This window comes from Chanodichthys erythropterus, chromosome 8 (genome assembly GCF_024489055.1).
Source record: "Chanodichthys erythropterus isolate Z2021 chromosome 8, ASM2448905v1, whole genome shotgun sequence".
Lineage (NCBI taxonomy): Eukaryota > Metazoa > Chordata > Actinopteri > Cypriniformes > Xenocyprididae > Chanodichthys > Chanodichthys erythropterus.
The window spans coordinates 11,314,838-11,333,563 of record NC_090228.1 but is presented as its reverse complement, the minus strand read 5'-3'; the positions used below and the strand labels follow the sequence as shown (position 1 = coordinate 11,333,563).

At 35.1% G+C, this 18,726-nt stretch overlaps 1 protein-coding gene across 5 annotated transcripts; it reads left to right on the top strand.

Annotated features, from left to right (window-relative positions):
* Positions 1 to 886: 886 nt before the first annotated feature.
* On the top strand, positions 887 to 18,228 carry msrb3 (methionine sulfoxide reductase B3). Of its 5 annotated transcripts, none has more exons than XM_067391801.1 (7): positions 1,067 to 1,179; positions 6,533 to 6,689; positions 10,581 to 10,689; positions 11,665 to 11,742; positions 11,857 to 11,885; positions 16,749 to 16,846; positions 16,928 to 18,228. In XM_067391801.1, the coding sequence occupies exons 2-7, from the start codon at positions 6,614 to 6,616 to the stop codon at positions 17,099 to 17,101; spliced, it is 564 nt and encodes a 187-aa protein (XP_067247902.1). In that variant the 5' UTR covers positions 1,067 to 1,179; positions 6,533 to 6,613; the 3' UTR covers positions 17,102 to 18,228. The 5 variants fall into 5 exon arrangements, with proteins under 5 accessions (XP_067247901.1, XP_067247902.1, XP_067247899.1 ...); XM_067391798.1 differs by lacking the exon at positions 6,533 to 6,689 and adding an exon at positions 5,301 to 5,442 and having other exon boundaries at positions 1,075 to 1,179; XM_067391799.1 differs by lacking the exon at positions 6,533 to 6,689 and adding an exon at positions 5,232 to 5,442 and having other exon boundaries at positions 1,079 to 1,179.
* The last annotated feature ends 498 nt before the right edge of the window (positions 18,229 to 18,726 follow it).

Below are 18,726 nucleotides of genomic sequence, written 5' to 3'. Positions count from 1 at the left end.
TGTTCATTTCCTTGTTGAATTTCATTACATATTTTGCATCAGCACATTTTAACTTATGCTTTTTCAAAATGACTGAATAGAAAAATGCTGGTAATGACTTTTTAGAAGAAAGCAATCTTTTAATGATTTGAAAACATTTCTGATCTAGAGGTAGGAAATTTCAAGTTTATAATCTGAGATAATTCATGATACTGTTTCATCATAGACAGATTGTGGTTTGGAAATGTATTTATATGTTAGTAAATATTTATATATAAAATCTTGTTTTTAATTCATATCTCTTTCAAATGAAATATTGACATTTCAAAGTCATATTTTGCAACACCAGCTATTTACTAAATTCCTAGTCAGAAAAAGTGGAGGCTATACAATATCCACTCAACTTGTCAACATGATATTCACTTTAAATTGTTGTATTGTTTAATTTTCTGCACTATTCCCAGCTTCTAACCTATCAACAAGGATCACTGGATTGGAAAAGGTTAGTGCAGATGTAATATGTAGACAACGGTAAACATCACTAAAATAACAATAGTAGCCTACCAATGTGTAATTTATATATTCCTTAACATTCAATGGTATAAAGTTGTTTAAGATAAAATATATTATAGAGGCTTTGACCATGTTCAGTACACGATGACAAATAAAAACACTAAACAAATAGGCTTACACTTCAAACACTGATTAAATCATTTGATGCTACTTTTTAATAGTATAATATTTTGATAAATTAATACATTGTGCAACGTAATGAAGTTACAAATCCACTGTTCTAGAGTGAGTTTTTCTCATTTCCCTAATTGTAGTTGACTGATCTCAGACCTGACTGGAAGCTTTATCCCAAAGCAGCAGTCGGAAGTAGGATGTGGATTGAATAGCAGAATAACGTTCTTGCGTTAAAACATGATACATTATGCAAATAATCAAATTAACAATAACCTATATTTTAGCTCAACCTAATTAAACGCATAAACTGCTTCACGTTCAGCACGCAAATTACGCATTGCTCATATTTGGAGCTCGTCTGCCCAGCGAGAGGAATTTCCCAGAATGCACTTGTCATTACCTAAGAAGTACACGGTCGTGTCGCTGTTTGACAAATGCGCTGCTCTCATATTGGCCCCCCTTCGCTCTCTAGTCTGCTGTTCTGCTCGGTTTTAACGCTATTTCTGCTGTCTGGTACGTGTAACTACTTATTATATGTTTACATTCTGTATTATTCACTTTTAAGTGACTTTCATGCAGGCAACAGGGTTTCTATGACTACGCGTTGAACATGTAACGCAACACCGTTATACTTTACTGTCATTTCAAAATTGACGCAGTTGAAATATATGATTTATAACATACATATTCGTTCGTTCCATCTGCTTATTAGTTTTTATGCCTGTATTTTAATATAGTAAAATATTAGCCACAGGGTATTTGGTCTTCTGTAAGAGGCATATCAGTTACACTTTGTATACAATATGTATACTATGTATCCTCCCACATGTGATGTCATAGTAGCGAGGCATTATTACGTAACATTTTATGTAAGCCACGCCCTTTCAAAAAATTACAGTAGCACTACAATGATGTAAACACCATTTTAAGTAGACTAGGGTGCTTTTTTTGCAAGCGCAGACCATTCAAAGACATTAATATTTGATTTCATGTTTATTTAATTGTTGTCTAATACTGGCACCTATCTAAGCCTGTCAGGATGATTAGTCATCCGATGGACATTTAATGTAATAATATAAATGGAATTGTATAATGTTTGGGTTTGTGAGTCATTAAATTGGCAGGTGCTTAGTTCCTCTCTGCAGTGAGTCTTATTCAATATGTTCAATATCATTCACTGTATTGGTAACAAAACTAGCTTATTACCACAGTCAGTTCGGGTGCTGCCAAACAAAACGCACAGATCATTTGCCAAAAGTTTCACATGCTTGAGATATTCACACACTCTTAATGCTGTTTCATTTGCCAGCATTCACTTAGGCTAATCGTTTCGCAATGTCCCTTCAACCATCACAACCAGTTTGGTTAAATGGCAGCCATTCATTATACAAATCTGTTCTGCTTTTGAAACATTTCAGATCTCATCTGTCGCTTTACTACCATATATAGTTATGACTCTACCCCAAGTATCAAGCATGCTGTATTTATAAACTACATTGATACTTGGAGCACTTGATGTTTCTGGTGCATAGAGGCTTCAAATACACTTATTTTGCCTGCTAATTTTATAGTTCAAATGATAAGGGCAGTATGAGAAGCAAAATAATATTGGTTTAACAAGTCACTCTTATCAAGTTCCAGTTTGGCTTTACACAAATGAATTAAATTAAATTGGATATCCCTTAAGTGTAGCGATTCATTAAACAGTACAGTTTAATATACTGAAATAAATGAATTAATAAAATACACAAGCACTGGATCAGTTGTTAAAATCATTTAAAGAACATTGTGGAATGCAAAAGATGTAAACATCAAGCTGTAGACAATCACAGACCTATGGTGTGATTCTGCAGAGCTGCAATCGAGTACTATTTATAGTCCTCTCTGGAAGAGAGTGCTGGGCATTTTTAAAATGTGGCCTTGCTTGTGTCTGTATCTGTGCATGTGTTTAAACCACTCCGGCCAGACAGACCAGCCCTGGGTGAAGAGTCACTGGAGTACCAACAAGTGTCTGAATGCTGTTGCATTCATTTTCTACAACAATTTTGCATTTAGATAATCATGTTTGTCTTATTTTGATCAATGTCTTTTTTTACACAAATTGCTGCATAGAATATATATATTTAATTTTTCTTTGCAGCAATATATATATATATTTTCTTTTTTCTTTGCAGCAGTTTGTGTATCTATATGTAATATATGAACACTGTCATTCTAAAGATTGGGGTTGGTAAGATTTTTAATGTTATCAAAGAAGTATAATTATGCACAATTGTTGTGAAATATTAAAATTTAAAATAACTGTTTTGTATTTGAATATATTTTAAAATGTACAGTACAGTCCAAAAGTTTGGAACCACTAAGATTTTTAATGTTTTTAAAAGAAGTTTCATCTGCTCACCAAGGCTACATTTATTTAATTAAAAATACAGTAAAAAACAACAGTAATATTGTGAAATATTATTACAATTTAAAATAACTGTTTTCTATTGGAATATTTCACAAAGTAATTTATTCCTGTGATGCAAAGCTGAATTTTCAGCATCATTACTCCAGTCTTCAGTGTCACATGATCCTTCAGAAATAATTCTAATATGCTGATCTGCTGCTCAAGAAACATTTAATGTGTACAATTGTACAAAATATTTGTGTACAATATTTTTTTCAGGATTATTTGATGAAAAGAAAGTTCAAAAGAACAGTGTTTATCTGAAATCTAATCTTTTGTAACATTATAAATGTCTTTACTGCCACTTTTGATTGATTTAATGCATCCTTGCTGAATAAAAGTATTCATTTCTTTAATTTCTTTTCAAAAAAATAAAAATAAAAATTCTTACTGACCCCGAACTTTTGAACGGTAGTGTATAATGCTACAGAAGCTTTGTATTTTAGATAAATGCTGTTCTTTTGAACTTTCTATTCATCAAGGAATCCTGAAAAAAGAAGTACACAACTGTTTTCAACATTGAAAATAATCATAAATGTTTATTGAGCAGCAAATCAGCATATTAGAATGATTCTGAAGGATCATGTGACACTGAAGACTGGAATAACGATGCTGAAAATTCAGCTTTGATCATAGGAATAAATTACTTTGTCAAATATATTTAAATAGTACACAGTTATTTTAAATTGTAATAATATTTCACAATATTACTGTTTTTACTGTATTTTTAATTAAATAAATGTAGCCTTGGTGAGCAGACAAAACTTCTTTTAAAAACATTAAAAATCTTAGTGGTCCCAAACTTTTGGGCTGTACTGTAATTTATTTCTGTGAAGGTGAATTTTCAGCATCATTACTCCAGTCTTTATTAGTGTCACATGATCCTTCAGAAATCTGATTAAATGATTCTAATATGCTGATTTGCTGCAAAAGAAACATTTCTGATTATTATCAATGTTGAAAACAGTTGTGTACTTTTTTTTCAGGATTCCTTTATGAATAGAAAGTTCAAAAGAACAACATTTGAAATAGATCTTACATTATAAATGTCTTTACTGTCACTTTTGATAAATTCAATGCATCCTTGCTGAATAAAGTGTTAATTTCTTTAATTTATTTCGAAAAAATAAAATTCTTACAGACCCTAAACTTTTGAATGGTAGTGTATAATGTTACAAAAGCTTTCTACAGATAAATGCTGTTCTTTTAAACTTTCTATTCATCAAATAATCCTGAAAAAAAAAAAAAATTAAAAAACTGTTTTCAACATTAATAATAATAAGACATTTTTCTTGAGCAGCAAATCAGCATATCAGAATGATTTCTGAAGGATCATGTGACACTGAAGACTGGAGTAATGATGCTGAAAATTCAGCTTCGCAAAAGCAGGAATAAATTACATTTTAAAATATATTCAAATAGAAAAACATATTAAATTGTAAGAATTTCACAATATTTCACAGTATTTATTGTGATTTTTATATATATATATATATATATATATATATATATATATATATATATATATATATATATAATATATAATATATATATATATATATATATATATATATATATATATATATATATATATATATATATATATATAAATATATAAATCAAATAAATGCAGCCTTGGTGAACATAAGAAACTTATTTTAAAACATTTAAAATCTTACAGATCCCAAACTTTTGAATGGCAGTGTGTATATATCAGTAGAAAAAAAGTGGATCAGAATGTGACATTAGTTCTGAGCAAAGATTGTTTGGTGGCAGATGCACATATAATGCACATATAAATAAGAATCCAAATAATTTTTTGCTCCACTATAAGAATAAGTGCTAAATGGGAAAAAATCCATAACAATTTGATATTTCCATGATCATTTGCCATGTATACTCTTCTCTTCCCTATTTGTTGCAGTAAATAAAAAGATCTCTCCCTTTTCCTCACACACCTGCTCAACCACTAGATGGACCTCATTCCTTATAAACCACAGCTTCACCCTCTCGCTCAGCAGCGCTCTGTGGCTTTGCCTGTTATTGCTCCTGTAGTTCAGCTGTAATTTCACACAATCTTTGGCCTCTAACACTTTTAGTGCAACCTTTTTCATAGGTCTTTATCTTTATAGCTACAAGAAGTTTGGAGAAGGTCTTAAAAACCTTCCCACTCTCTTCCTCAAAGCTCCATTCCACAGCGTAGGCCAGGATGGCTGCCCGACTTCTCCGCTCCATGGCCCCGTACGCATCCATGGCCCTGCTCCAATGCAGGCGCTCCCGTTTGTCCGCAGGGCCGCTCCTAACACTGACTCCGCCCACTGCGCTAGGTACTGTAACCAATGTGATTAGTTAGGTTCTATAATGTGCGATATGTCTATTAGGCAAGTTTAATTAACTAAGAAACGGCAAATGTGTGTTCTGTGTAGTACAGCTGAAAGTATATTAGTGAAGTTGCTGTATTGGTATTGGTGTAAATTGAATTATGAGGTTTAGTTTTCTCTTTATAGACACACAACTGACGTGCTACAGCCATAGAAACCGCCGATAAGCTCGGTCTTGGCAGCTTTTATATCTGTTTTCTATGCAAAATGCTTCCTGCACTTAGTTCTGTTTCTCCTTAATGACCCAGCTCATTAAACTGACAAAAAATGTTGGATCCACTAATGATGTTCTCTGACCTTTTAATCACTTCTCAAACTAGTCAAATAATCATGTTTTTTCCCTATTAATCACTCTTCTTTGCTTGAAATGTGTTAGACTGTCAGCAATCCTATATATATATATATATATATATATATGTGAAATGATTGGCTGTGAAATGATTATTCGTGATTAATCGCATCCAAAAATTTGTTTTTACATAATATATGTAATTCTTACATAATATGTAATTCATAATTCTTATGTGTACATATACACACACACAAACATGTATATATTTAAGAAACATTTGCATGTGTGTGTGTATGTATGTATGTATATATATATATATATATATATATATATATATTAATAATAATAATAATTATACATAGTACACACATATTATGTAAAAACACTTTTATTTCGGTTTATATATATATATATATATATATATATATATACGTCCCTATTTTAATTGATGCTTTTTACTATTATACCATGTTTAACTGTCATTTATGTAAGTAAATATGTGACAAGGCTACAAGGTTTCCATTGTGAATATTATCTTTAAACATCTTTATCGTTCCTGTTCACCTCTCTCTCTTTACACAGTGACGTTAATCAGTCTTTCCCTGCATGAGAAGTGTCAGCCGTCCCATGATTGGCCGCTCTAAGTGTCCATCTCTGTAACTGACATCTGTGTTGACCTATGTTGTGTTTTTTTTCTCCTTCCTCTCCCTCCTCGCCTATGTTTGTCTTTATTATTTTTTTTAGCCTGAGTGGTAGGAGGGTGTTTTAGCAGGCAGCTCCTGTCTCGCCGCTGTTTCTGTTCTCCCAGCAGCATCGGCAGCAGCCATGTCCGGGTTCAATCTACTGCATCTGGTCAGCCAAGGCCAACCTGTAAAACTCAAGGCCTGCGGGCTCCCCTCAGGTCACCTGGATGCTGTGTGTGTGTGTAGTGTGCTTTGCTTCCTTGATGCTTTCATATGTGCGCACACGCGTGTGAGAGCATTCGGCAAGGGGTACGTGTTTGGTTGATGATAAGGTCACTTGTGGAGAAACCAACTTATGGATTTATCTAATGGCAGCCTGACATTGACCTTTATGTCTGGTGAATGTTTTCTTTGTTTTGACAGTCTCTCCGCAAATGCATGGAAGTGTATAGATAGTACTTTTGTTTTCATTTCAACATAGTAGGCTGCCAGATATCAGGTTCCCCCTGATGCTCAGGTTGGTTTTTCTACATTTGATGACCCCTTGTCCTGAAATGTCACCTTTTGCTTTGCTCTTTTTCTCTGTTTAGATCTTCAGTTGCTCATGGAATAACGCCTAACTCACTGTTTGACCTTCTTTTAAGCCTGCATGCTTCAACATTTAACTTAATTTCTACTAATGATTGAATTTGTATTTGCATTTTCCATTTTAGGAATCTAGATGACACATTTGAAACAAAGAAACAGGGTGTCTTCTGAGGGCATTAGTTGTATCTAATTGCATTTTGTAAAATAATCATTGTTGCATGTTAAAACTTTTCATAGTTTCATCAAGATTTATTAGTAGATTAATTTTGATTACTGGACTTTTCTGTGTCAAAATAATCAAATGCAGTGCTTGCAAGGTAGCAAAAGAATAATTTTCCAATTTTAGGCAGGTTTAGTTTTTTTTTAATCTGTGGTTGTGTGCAAATGAAAAGCAGCTTTCGCTGAATGATAAATAACACCCGGTTAAATGATTGAATGGCTGTCAGAAGGAAGAACAGTTGCGATTCAGTATGCAAATATTATGGTGAAGTCATCACAGTCAGGTACATTTTGAATGCTTAATATTCTGTCAATGTCAGTTAACCCTCAGGTGTTCAAAAAATTTTACATTTATGATTTTTTTTTTTAGAATATTTTACCAACTTTATCGGAATGGTGCGAAACTTGGTAAAGGCTTTGGCACTTGCTGACATGGTTCGATAAGGTTCATTTGTTCCTGGAAAGAAAAAAAAAAGTCACACTTGTACTTTCCCGGGGTCAAAAATGACCACATTAAAAAGAATAGGAAACAAAAAATGTCATCTAGTGGAAACATTTGGTACTGCGCCCAAACAAAATCTTACTGAAAGCTCATTTTTTGAGATATCAACCTCAAATTTGGAACACAACTTGTTTAGATGTATGGTTTTGAATTTTTCGCAGTTTTAGAGTAATATAGTTTGGAAATAGTATTTTTGTACATTTTTCATAACAATAAACTTATATAACTTTTAAGTTCACTTAAAAAAAAACAAAAACCTTTTTTTCACTTCACAGTAATCTGCCAAGTGTGTTCTTTAAAAAGAGACCAAACTTAAGTCTGTGATAAAAAAAAAAACATTTATGATTTATGACAGTTTTTTTAAGGTCTATGCTCAAAAAGTGACTACAGCATAAATATAATTTAGTACTATAAAATTACCTTAAAATATTAAATAAAAATCATTATTGAATTAAATAGTGCATTCATTTCATTGAAAGAAAAAAGGTCATTTTTGACCACCATGCGAGCACCAGAGGGTGAAAAAATCATTTAAAAATATATTTAAATTTATAAAGCTTAAAAAAGGTAGTACACCTAATAAGGCTGACATTATATCCAAGATATATGATATAATTTTATTATTATTTATTTACTTATTGCTGAAATGGGTGCTGCCTTCAATGTAGTTATTATTAGGTTAGTTTGTTGGGTTTATGCAGATTAATTTAGATATAAAATGAGCCTCTGCTCAAATAAATTCTTGTTCTTGATATTGTATTTCCCAATTCGCCCACTTACGATAACATTGTATAATTTTCGCCCATTGTTGAAAGAAGTACTCAGTGTAGTACCCCAAAAACAATTTCATTACCTGTATAGAGACACATTTCAGTGCTATTGTGCAGAAACATTGGTAACATGAGAGTACAAATCGTGCCTGCTGTTGCACTGCAATTACTGCTTTGCCTACATACTGCTTATGCCTGCTGTCCAAAACAGGCCTAAGTTAAGCATTTAAAACAAAAAACATTTACCAGAATGTTTGAGGAATCAGTACAGCGCTGCCTTGCAAGCACTATCAAAAGGTTTGAAAGTGATAAGTTGAGAATAGCTAAGAAAAAGCGTGAAGAATGTCTGGGGGAAGACGTGATATGTTTGCTGTGAAGCAAAAGGCCTGTGCTAAAAACAAATCTTGCTTCCAATTAGGAAATAACTTTCACTTGAGGTTATAGCGGAGGGATGTTGGAACAACGTGCTGATTTGTAGCGTGACCTCTCGGTGCACCAAAACTAAATCATTTGCAGGGGGTGACACAGACCGAATTCCTGAATTTCTTTAAATGCCTCCTTAGAGGCTTTTCTAGACAAACCAAGAAATAAAACACTTTTTCCCCTTTTCCCCCTCCCTCTCTCTCACAGTATAAATAGTGTTCAGAGCCCTCCATACACAAAAAAATAGGAATTCTCTCTCTCGGTCTCACTAATAGGATCCAGAAGACCCCTCTCACAGAGTCGAGAGGAATACAGGAGAGTCCTGCAGGGAGGCGACCCCCACCTCTTTGCGCTCTCCTCCCCTCTTCCCCATGTTTGTCAGAAGTAACTTTGTACTCGCTGGACAGAGCAGGGCACATTAATGGAGCCCATTCACCAGAGGGACCTTTAAAGACCCCATTATTTCCTCCATTCACATGGTTTCAATCTTGTCGAGAGGAATTCTCTACATAGTCTAAGTGAAGGGAGTCCCACTCTCACCAGAACGCAAGCCGTAAACCTGGCCGAACAATACAGGAGCAGGACAGACCCCACAGAAACACGAGTGAAAAAATCGTTATTAGCTGGAAAAAAGGTGGAAAGGAGGGAGAAAGCACTCTGTAATGGGAAATTGCAGTAGAATTGTATGTAATTTAAAACTGCTGCGTGTCCCGGTGAATAAATGGCGTGCAGATGGACATCTGGCCCCCTTTAAAAACATGGCTACAGTGCTTGTCTTCTTCTGAGGACCTTACGGTTGCTTGAATCGATGTTTCAGGCTACAAGAAATCTAATTTTTTTTCTCCAGGCTGATGTTTTAAAGTTTACATTCAATGGAAATTGCGTCACTATTAGAGCAGGGGTGTCAAACTTGGTTTCTGGAGTGCCACTTTCAAGCAAACTTTAGCTCCAATCCTAATTAAACACACCTGAAGCAGCTAATCAAGATCTTCAGGATTACTAGAAACTTCCAGGCAGGTGTTTTGGAGTTGGTTGGAGCTAAACTCTGCAGGACAGTGGCCCTCCAGGAGCGGAGTTTAGCACATGTGAATTAGAATATGAAAGTCCTTCTGGTGACATTTATCCACTCCTTGGGTTGACCTCTAGAGGTCAGTATTGTTGTAAAGCTAGGAGCCAAGTGTGAACTTCGAGATCGCTGCCTTATGTATGGACAGCCAACATGAACGCTCATCTAGAATGTCATAACTCACTGCGTATGTTATGCAGGGAAAATCAAATTTGCCTCGGCGTAATACTTTGGCTGTAGCACATCACTGACGGAGTGTTTGGATTGTTTGTGTGTCACTGACAATGTGATTTTTCCAGGCAAGAGTCAAGTCAGGAATTAAAGTAGACATCCTTTGTTATCGGCCAAACCAAACAACATGTAACCAAAGTGAAAAGGCAAAAGTGCTGACTCCTGTTTGGAAGACGTCACATAGAAACCTAGATTAGAGTGATAATTGTTTTGTTTTTGATAATACTGGTGGCTTAGCACTACTTGATGATTTATTTTTTAGTGATTTCAAACACTTATGTCTGTCTCACCTCACTTGTCTCTCCTGTAGGAACGTGCCGAAGTAAGAAGACATGGCCCAAAACGTTCCCCGAGGAGGAGCTGAGGAAGCGATTGACCCCCATGCAGTACCATGTTACTCAGGAGAAGGGCACAGAGAGGTGGGTGACCAACCCGAACTCAAAACCACCTTAAAATACACTTTCAGACTGAATTAGTTTGCCATTACCTTAAAGTCCCCTTGCTTTAATAATTGTATCCCTTAAAACTCCTCTTTGATGATCAAAATGACATATTTAAGCGTTTTACCTGTGAAAATATCTTTATGCCTTAAGTAGCTTGAATGTAACTCTACACCCTTGCTTCATTTAGTATATGCGGATTAATGAATATGCAAATTAGTTCCCACCTCCACTCAGTCACATGAGCTCAGAATACCTGATGTATAAAATCGAATAAACAACTTATAATGCAATTTTAAAGTAATTAAATAATTTATTTGAAAGGACTGATTGTGAAGCCAACAAGTTTAGATACTTTATTATATTCTCAAAAGTGGAAAATAATAAAGAACGAGTGGTACAAACAGTTGCAATATGTCTTTCCCTTGAATTTACCTCTTTTCAACTTAAAGCACTTTGTTGTTGTTGATCATGGCAGTAAAACATCAATGGACTGAACATTCTTCTTTATGCTTGGCTGGTTAAAAACTTTCTCTCCTGAACAAGCCAAGGCCATGAGATAGATGTTGAGTAAAAAGAGGATGTAGCGCAGAAGAGAAAACACGGACACTTCCCCTCTTTCCCCTCATCCCTCAGTGGTAAAACACACGTGGGAAAAGTATTTATCGGCCCATTGGCAGTAGGAATGTGAAAAATGCCTGTGAAAGGAAAGCAAGAAAGGATCCTGAAAGGTGCTTTCTGAGGCCTTTTGCTCTGTTCATCCACAAATCCTTCTCAACTTACCTAGATTAGAAATGCTTAGTCAATTCGCTAAATTTACAGGTCTTTTGCATAAACAAACACAGAGCATGGGAAATGGAAATGCACTTTGAAACGAGCAGGTGTGAGGAATGTAGCATTTATTGTAGATCATTTGTAAGTATGAAGTCACAGTTTGTGTTTTGTCATCCCTAGTGCTTTCACAGGAAAATATGCAGATAATAAAGAGGAAGGAACCTACCACTGTGTCGTCTGCGGTGCTCCTCTTTTCACGTGAGTGTCCATCTTATATAATCCGTTTTTGCCATTTAGAAATCTAAAGGGCTTTTTGTGGCTATTTGCTAGTCTTTTTTTCTTTTTGTTATTTATGCTTTACTGTCCTTACAGGTCTGATAAGAAGTTTGACTCAGGATCAGGTATGGTTCTGCACTCACCTATAGTTAGATGAAAAGAAATAATAAGAACAGACAAGATGAGAATATTTTTTGTAAAATAAATGCTTGATTTCCTTCTCAGAACAGCTACATCTTTTGGTAATAGACATTATGTTACAAGATCAAGCCTAATTCTCAAAACAAAATGAAAGAAAAAAACTACATAAGGCTTATTGCTCCTTATTCTTCTCTTGTCCGTCTCACTAAGGGAGAGTTTGACCTTCTCAACCTCCTTTATGTTTGATTGCAGGGACAAATGTGAATCCATTCAGCTTCCTAAAAGGCTCTAAGTGTGGGGCATGAAACCTCACATGCTCCTTTATTTATAAGTTACAGCACCATGACTTAAAGATCTTACAAAATATCCAAAATATTTTAATGAACGCCATCTGTTGCCTATGAGATTAATGATATTGACTGTAAACATTCAGCCACTGCCATCCATAATCTTTTGGAATTCTCCAGTTCTTAATTTGTGCACATCAAACATTGACAAACCATCTTCCTTCACAATTAGAGAACAACTGTTAAATTAATTTATTTCTGCCAGGGAAAAAGTATGCTGAAGTTTTGTTTTTGGTTTTATTAATGCTGTTTCTATGAAAACTGAATAAAAATAAAAAAGGTAATTGCGACATTTTATCTCACAGTTCTGACTTTGCGTTTCCCAATTCTTGAAATTCTTATAAAGTCAGAATTGTATGATATAAAGTTGCAATTATAAAGTCATAATTATGAGATATAAACATTATAACTATTAAATTATAATTCTATATTCTCAATTCTGAGAAAAGAAGTCAAAATTGCGAGAAAAAAGTCTAGTTTATATCTCACAATTGAGAAATAAAGTCAGAATTGCGAGTTATAAACAATTGCGAGATATAAACTAGACTTTTTTCTCGCAATTTTGACTTCTTTTCTCAGATTTGCGAAATACAATCTCACAATTATGAGAAATAAAGTCAGAATTGCGAGTTATAAACATAATTGTGAGATTGTATTTTGCAAATCTGAGAAAAGAAGTCAGAATTGCGAGATGTAAACTCGCAATTGTGAGAAAAAAAGTCAGAATTGTGAGATTAAAAAGTCACAGTTACCTTTTTTATTTAGTGGCGGAAACAAGCTTCCATAGTTAATGGATTACAAAAATGACAAATGATCACAAATAATTAATTAAAACATGATATTTGCTGAGAAAAGATAATGATAAAGATGTGACATTGACCGATGACAACTTTGATTAGACATCACAAAAAGTTGTTTTTCAGTTGCTTAATTCTCACATCTTTCACCATGAATGTTGCGTTTTCAACAGTTGAACAAGTTGAACTTTTAAAAATGCATCTGTTGTTCCTTTCACCTGGTTGTTAATAATAAAGTGTTTAATAATCACTTAGATTTTAATGCAGCTGTGCAAATAAGCATTAAATGCAGAACATAATTGTTATGAATTTCATCATATGGTAGTTTCCTGGAAGTGCTAACATGGCCTAAATGACTTTTGTTGTTGCAATGGCATATACATTCTGTTATGAGTTTAAGATGTGTATTAAATGTTTTCTGTTTTAAGCTTTAAAAGACTCTCATCAGCTCTGACTAAATGAATGTTGAGTTGATGCTGAGTGTATACAATGCCGTTATAATAAATCTCAGCAATGGTTTGTTGATCCCTTACAGATCTGAGCTCCAAATCACATACTTCTGTAACATTACACATGCTATTTTTATTCACTCTCTGAACAAAGTACATGTGTATGCAAAAATTCTCTACAGAAAACAGGCCGAAATGAGAAACATGTGGGCCTCGTGTTGAAAAATCGGATTTTCACTCGAGTTGAATCTTTTCTGTCTTCGACGTGGAGATGGGAGCCAAACGGCCTGCGTTGCATGCAGGCAACGCTGCAGCCTGAACTCATATAGACTCAATTTCCTGTTTTGTTAGAGTGCCGCTACACTGCTCCATTCACTGGGCTGCTCGCCCTGGTGATAAAGCTCCATTAGATCAGTTCTGCGACGATCCGCCGGGATTCTCCTGGTCTGAGTCATAGGATTCCTATATTCCCTCTAGAGCTTCCTGTGTCTGAGTGGAATTTCGTAGCTTTGTAGTTGGGGCCAAGCATCTCCTCCCTAAGAGGGAGGAGAGAGAGAGGGGTCCCTATAGAGGACGATTAAAGGGTGTTCGAGGGGTTGTGGAGGGAAAGTATAGAACGAGCGGGTGGACGATCGACTGACTCCTGTTTCTCGACACCCGTAGAATCACAGCACTGAGCCACCTCCTGCTTCCTCAGGCCTGACCCGATATCAGTATGAAAGGTTAAATCAGATAGTTACCAAGATGTGTTTGGTAATAATTGGGGTTGCAAGCTAGAATAAAGGGCATGAATGAAGCCAAATCTCCCACAGTGACCCTCGAACAATTCTTTTCATGTACTTGCAGGTCCTTAAGTCTTAAATTTACTTCTTGAAGGTCTTCAATAGCATTAAAGGGATAGTTCACCCAAAAATGAAAATTATCCCATGATTTACTCACTCTCAAGCCATCCTAGGTGTATACGACTATCTTCTTTCAGATGAACACAATCAGAAATATATTTAAAAAATATCCTGGCTCTTCCAAGCTTTATAGTGGTAATGAATGGGGGGCGTGAAAAATGCATCCATCCATCATAAAAGTAATCCATACGGCTCCCAGGGGGTTAATAAAGGCCTTCTGAAGAGAAGCGATATTGCGAATTGCGCAGTATGTGTACGGTCGTCTGCCGGAAGCTAGTTAATTTAGTTTATAAAGTTTTAAATATGGATATTTTTCTTACAAAAATCCATTGCTTCGTTTCAGAAGGCCTTTATTAGCCCCCTGGATCCATATGGATTATTTTTTTATGATGATGGATGCATATTTTGGGCTTCAAAATAATGCCCCCCATTCACTACCATTATAAAGCTTGGAAGAGCCAGGATATATCTCTTGAATATATCTCCCATTGTGTTTGGCTGAAAGAAGATAGTCGTATACACCTAGGATGATTTGAGGTTTAGTAAATCGTACTACTAAAAATTATCATGGGATAATTTTCATTTTTGGGTGAACTAACCCTTTGGAGTTCTTAAATTTGGGGACAGAATGTGAAATGTCTTATTTAGGTCCTTTTAAGTTTTATCATATTTTAACATCATGATGTACAATCCAGTGCAGATCACTTGCATTGTACACAGTACACCTGTTCAAAAGTTTTAAAATGTTTTTGAAAGAAGTCTCTTCTGCTCACCAAGGCTGCATTTAAATGACCAAAAAATACAGTAAAAACAGAATAAAAAACAAAATAACTGTTTCTATTTTAATATAACTAAAAATGTAATTAATTCCTGTGACGCAATGCTGAAATTTCAGCGTCATTATTCCAGTCCTCACGATCCTTCAGAAATCATTCTAATATGTTGCATTTGGTGCATTTCTTATTAGTTGTGCTGCTTAATATATTTGTGGAAACCATGGATGCATTGTTTTTCAGGATTCTTGGATAAACAGAAGTGCAAAAGAACTTTTGATCAATGAAATGTGTCCTTGCTTATTAAAAGTATTACTTTCTTTTAAAAAAAATCTTACTGACCCCAAACTTTTGATTGGTAGTGTAATTCAAGTAGTCACAGTACATACTGTGCATTTATGTTAGGATGGTTGTTTAAACCTTAAAAACAGTCAATATTTTAATTCTGATGTTGCAGAAATTGCACACTTCATCTCTAATGTTTTGACTAATAACTGGATATGGTATACTCCACAGTGCCAGTAGTCTTTTACTGCTCATTCATTTTGCTTTGCAGTGTTTAACTTTAAAGTTTTTTCCCCTCTACCAGTAATCAGGAGGTAGTACTTTAAAGCTTGTAGGGTTTTTTTTGTCAAAAACCTAAACAAATATATGCCGGCAGAGGCTGTGTAGTAGTAAGCTCCCAAGGTTCCTCTCCTCCAGACGTTCCACCTTCCCAGAGAGCCATGAGCAGGACCACCCATGAGCCAGAGCAGCCATTCTTTCCATTTGTACCCCTGTTACTGGGTAGAAATTTTCCAGATGAAAAAGAAATGGGATTGTGAGAGAGCCGTAACTCTGCCGATAACGCTGACCATTTTCAGTGAGGTTTGTTTCACTTCCTGATCTTATAAAATGCCGTCCAACCATGCAGTAGGGTAGATGGACGATCCTTGGTTTTGCCAGAAACCAGACACCCAAGAATCGTGGTGGTAAATTTTGCATCATTGCTTTTCCTACATTGACCGTTGTTCTTTTCAAAATAATCCAACAAACTCGCTACTGCTTTACACCAGAACAAAATCAAGAATTTGCAATCCCTCATGTTGTTCCAGACTTGTATGAATTTCTTTCTTCTGCTGAACACAAAAGATTTTTGGTAAGAATATTGGTAACCAAATAGTTAATGGGCCATACTATAGTATGTAGGGAAAAAAATACTATGGAAGTCAATGGGGCCCATCAACTGTTTTGGTTACCAACATTCTTCAGAATATATTCTTTTGTGTTCAGCAGAAGAAAGAAATTCATACAGGTTTGGAACAACTTGAGGGTGAGTAAACGATGACAACATTTCATTTTTTTGGCTGAACTATCCCTTTAAGGTTACTGGTTATAGTGCATTGTTGCAAAAGTAGCAAAACACAAGGAGAAATGAGGACTTCACCCAGAATGAGTTTCAACATCAAGGCAGGCCAGGAAAAGGACAAAACACTAAACTTGCACAGCACGAGATGGAAACGCACCAGAATTGAAGTTTTATAGTCTTGTGGATCACATGAAGATTCACTTAACCCTCATTGTTGTTCTGCTTTTGCAGGATGGCCGTCCTTTTTCGATTTGGTCAATAAGGACTCTATAACATTAACGGATGACTTTTCCTATGGGATACACCGAGTGGAGACAACCTGCAGTCAGGTACAAAAGCAGATTTAGAGTTTTTTTTTTTTTACACAATTATGAAAGCACGATGTTGATTCCCTCCCCTCCTCTTTATAGTGTGGTGCTCACCTGGGCCACCTCTTTGATGATGGACCTCGACCAACAAAGAAACGCTACTGCATAAACTCCGCCTCCCTCAATTTCCAGTCGAAGAACAGTGCCTTTAAGGAGGCGGAAGCATCTGGAGAAGCAGGTCAATCACCATCTTCTACTAAGAATGAAGAACTTTAATAGGACTTGAAATAGACCAAACAGATGTCATGCTACTCCAAAGTCACTCCTGTATTATCAGTTCCAAATCAAATGAGCCGTGCAATCAGACAATATATGCTTAGCAACATTCGTCTGAATGATCGGTCTTTCAAAATCACAATATGCAATAATATCAATGTCCAGATAACCGATTAGATCGTCCTTATGTTTGCGCCTCAACTTCTTGACTTTAATTGTTGAGTCATCTGAAGAGCTCGCATCGCTTCCAAGAACATACATTGGGTACAAAGTTCTGAGACCACATTGGAAACCTGAGATTTTTAGTTCTTTGTTTTTTTTAAATAGATTTTCATTTAAATCAAAACAAGTTTTAGAATAAAAAAAAAATATATATATATATATATATATATATATATATATATATATATATATATATAACAAAGAAACATTGTGATGGAAAATGAGGAAAAAACTATTATTCCTTGGTCACTTGTCAAGTAAATTTGTGACATCAGTCATGTGACTTCCATTGAAACTCAGATGCTCTTTGGATCATTCTGGAGAACATGATGATCAGGTTATAAACAAACTTGTGGAGTTCATACAGCTTGAATGCTGCTGCCATTAAAGCAAAAAGAGGGACAAACCAAATACAAAGGTTTTCTCATAATCATGTTGATTTTTCAATTCAGATTTTAACTTAAATTGTTTATTCTGATAACATAATTTGTAATGGAAAAATGCATTTTCACTAGTGGTCTCTGACTTTTTGGACCCCATTGTATATTGAAAGTCCAATGATTGGATACGAATTATATATGTATACTTTCTCAGAGTGCTGTGTTGTTTTTGAAGTGACATGTGATACAGGGAGGTCAAGAAGTTTGAGGAAAATGCTATGCAAGTGCTCCTGTGAGCAGTAAAATAAGCACCGAGTGGAGAACAAAGCATTCTTTGAAATAAAATGGAACAGATGACAAATGTTTAGTTTGAACACAAATGTAGCCTGACTTTTAAGGGTGTATTTTTGGTCTCCCTGCTTGCAGTGCCTATTTTTGTCCTGAGTTTTTTTTTTTTTTTTTTTTTCCTGAGATATTGATTTACTTTGATTGACAGAATTTAATTCATATTGACCAGTGTGATTAAAAGGATATTAAGAATAAAATGTTGTTGTGAATTTTATTTACATGTGTAAGGAACACATATTTTGAAGAACACGTTTCTCAGTCAAAGCAATCACATGACTTCAGAAGATGTGAATATAGCACACTAGCTTGTTTTTGTCCTCGAAGCTTGACAGCTCCTGCTCAATGTATGTTTGTATGGAAAAGAGCTGCTCAGAAAATCTACTCAATTGTTCCAGAGGGTTACTGACATGAAGGGTGAGTAAATGTTAATGTATGAATTAAAGGGTTAGTTCACCCAAAAATGAAAATTCTGTCATTTATTACTCACCCTCATGTTGTTCCAAACCCGTAAGACCTTCATTCATCTTTGGAACACAAATCAAGATATTTTTTTGATGAAATCCGAGGGTTTCTGAAGCACACATAGGCAGCAACGTCATTACACCTTTTGAGATCCAAAAAGGTAGTAAACACATTGTTAGAATAGTCAACGTGACTACAGCGGTTCGACCTTAA

Bases quoted from the DNA above. Each gene is read 5' to 3' on its own strand.
- msrb3 (XM_067391798.1), top strand. From the start codon at position 5,325: ATGGCTGCCCGACTTCTCCGCTCCATGGCCCCGTACGCATCCATGGCC. The intron at 5,443-10,580 runs GTACTGTAACCA...TCTCTCCTGTAG, and splicing joins GACTCCGCCCACTGCGCTAG to GAACGTGCCGAAGTAAGAAG. The intron at 11,743-11,856 runs GTGAGTGTCCAT...CTGTCCTTACAG, and splicing joins TGCGGTGCTCCTCTTTTCAC to GTCTGATAAGAAGTTTGACT.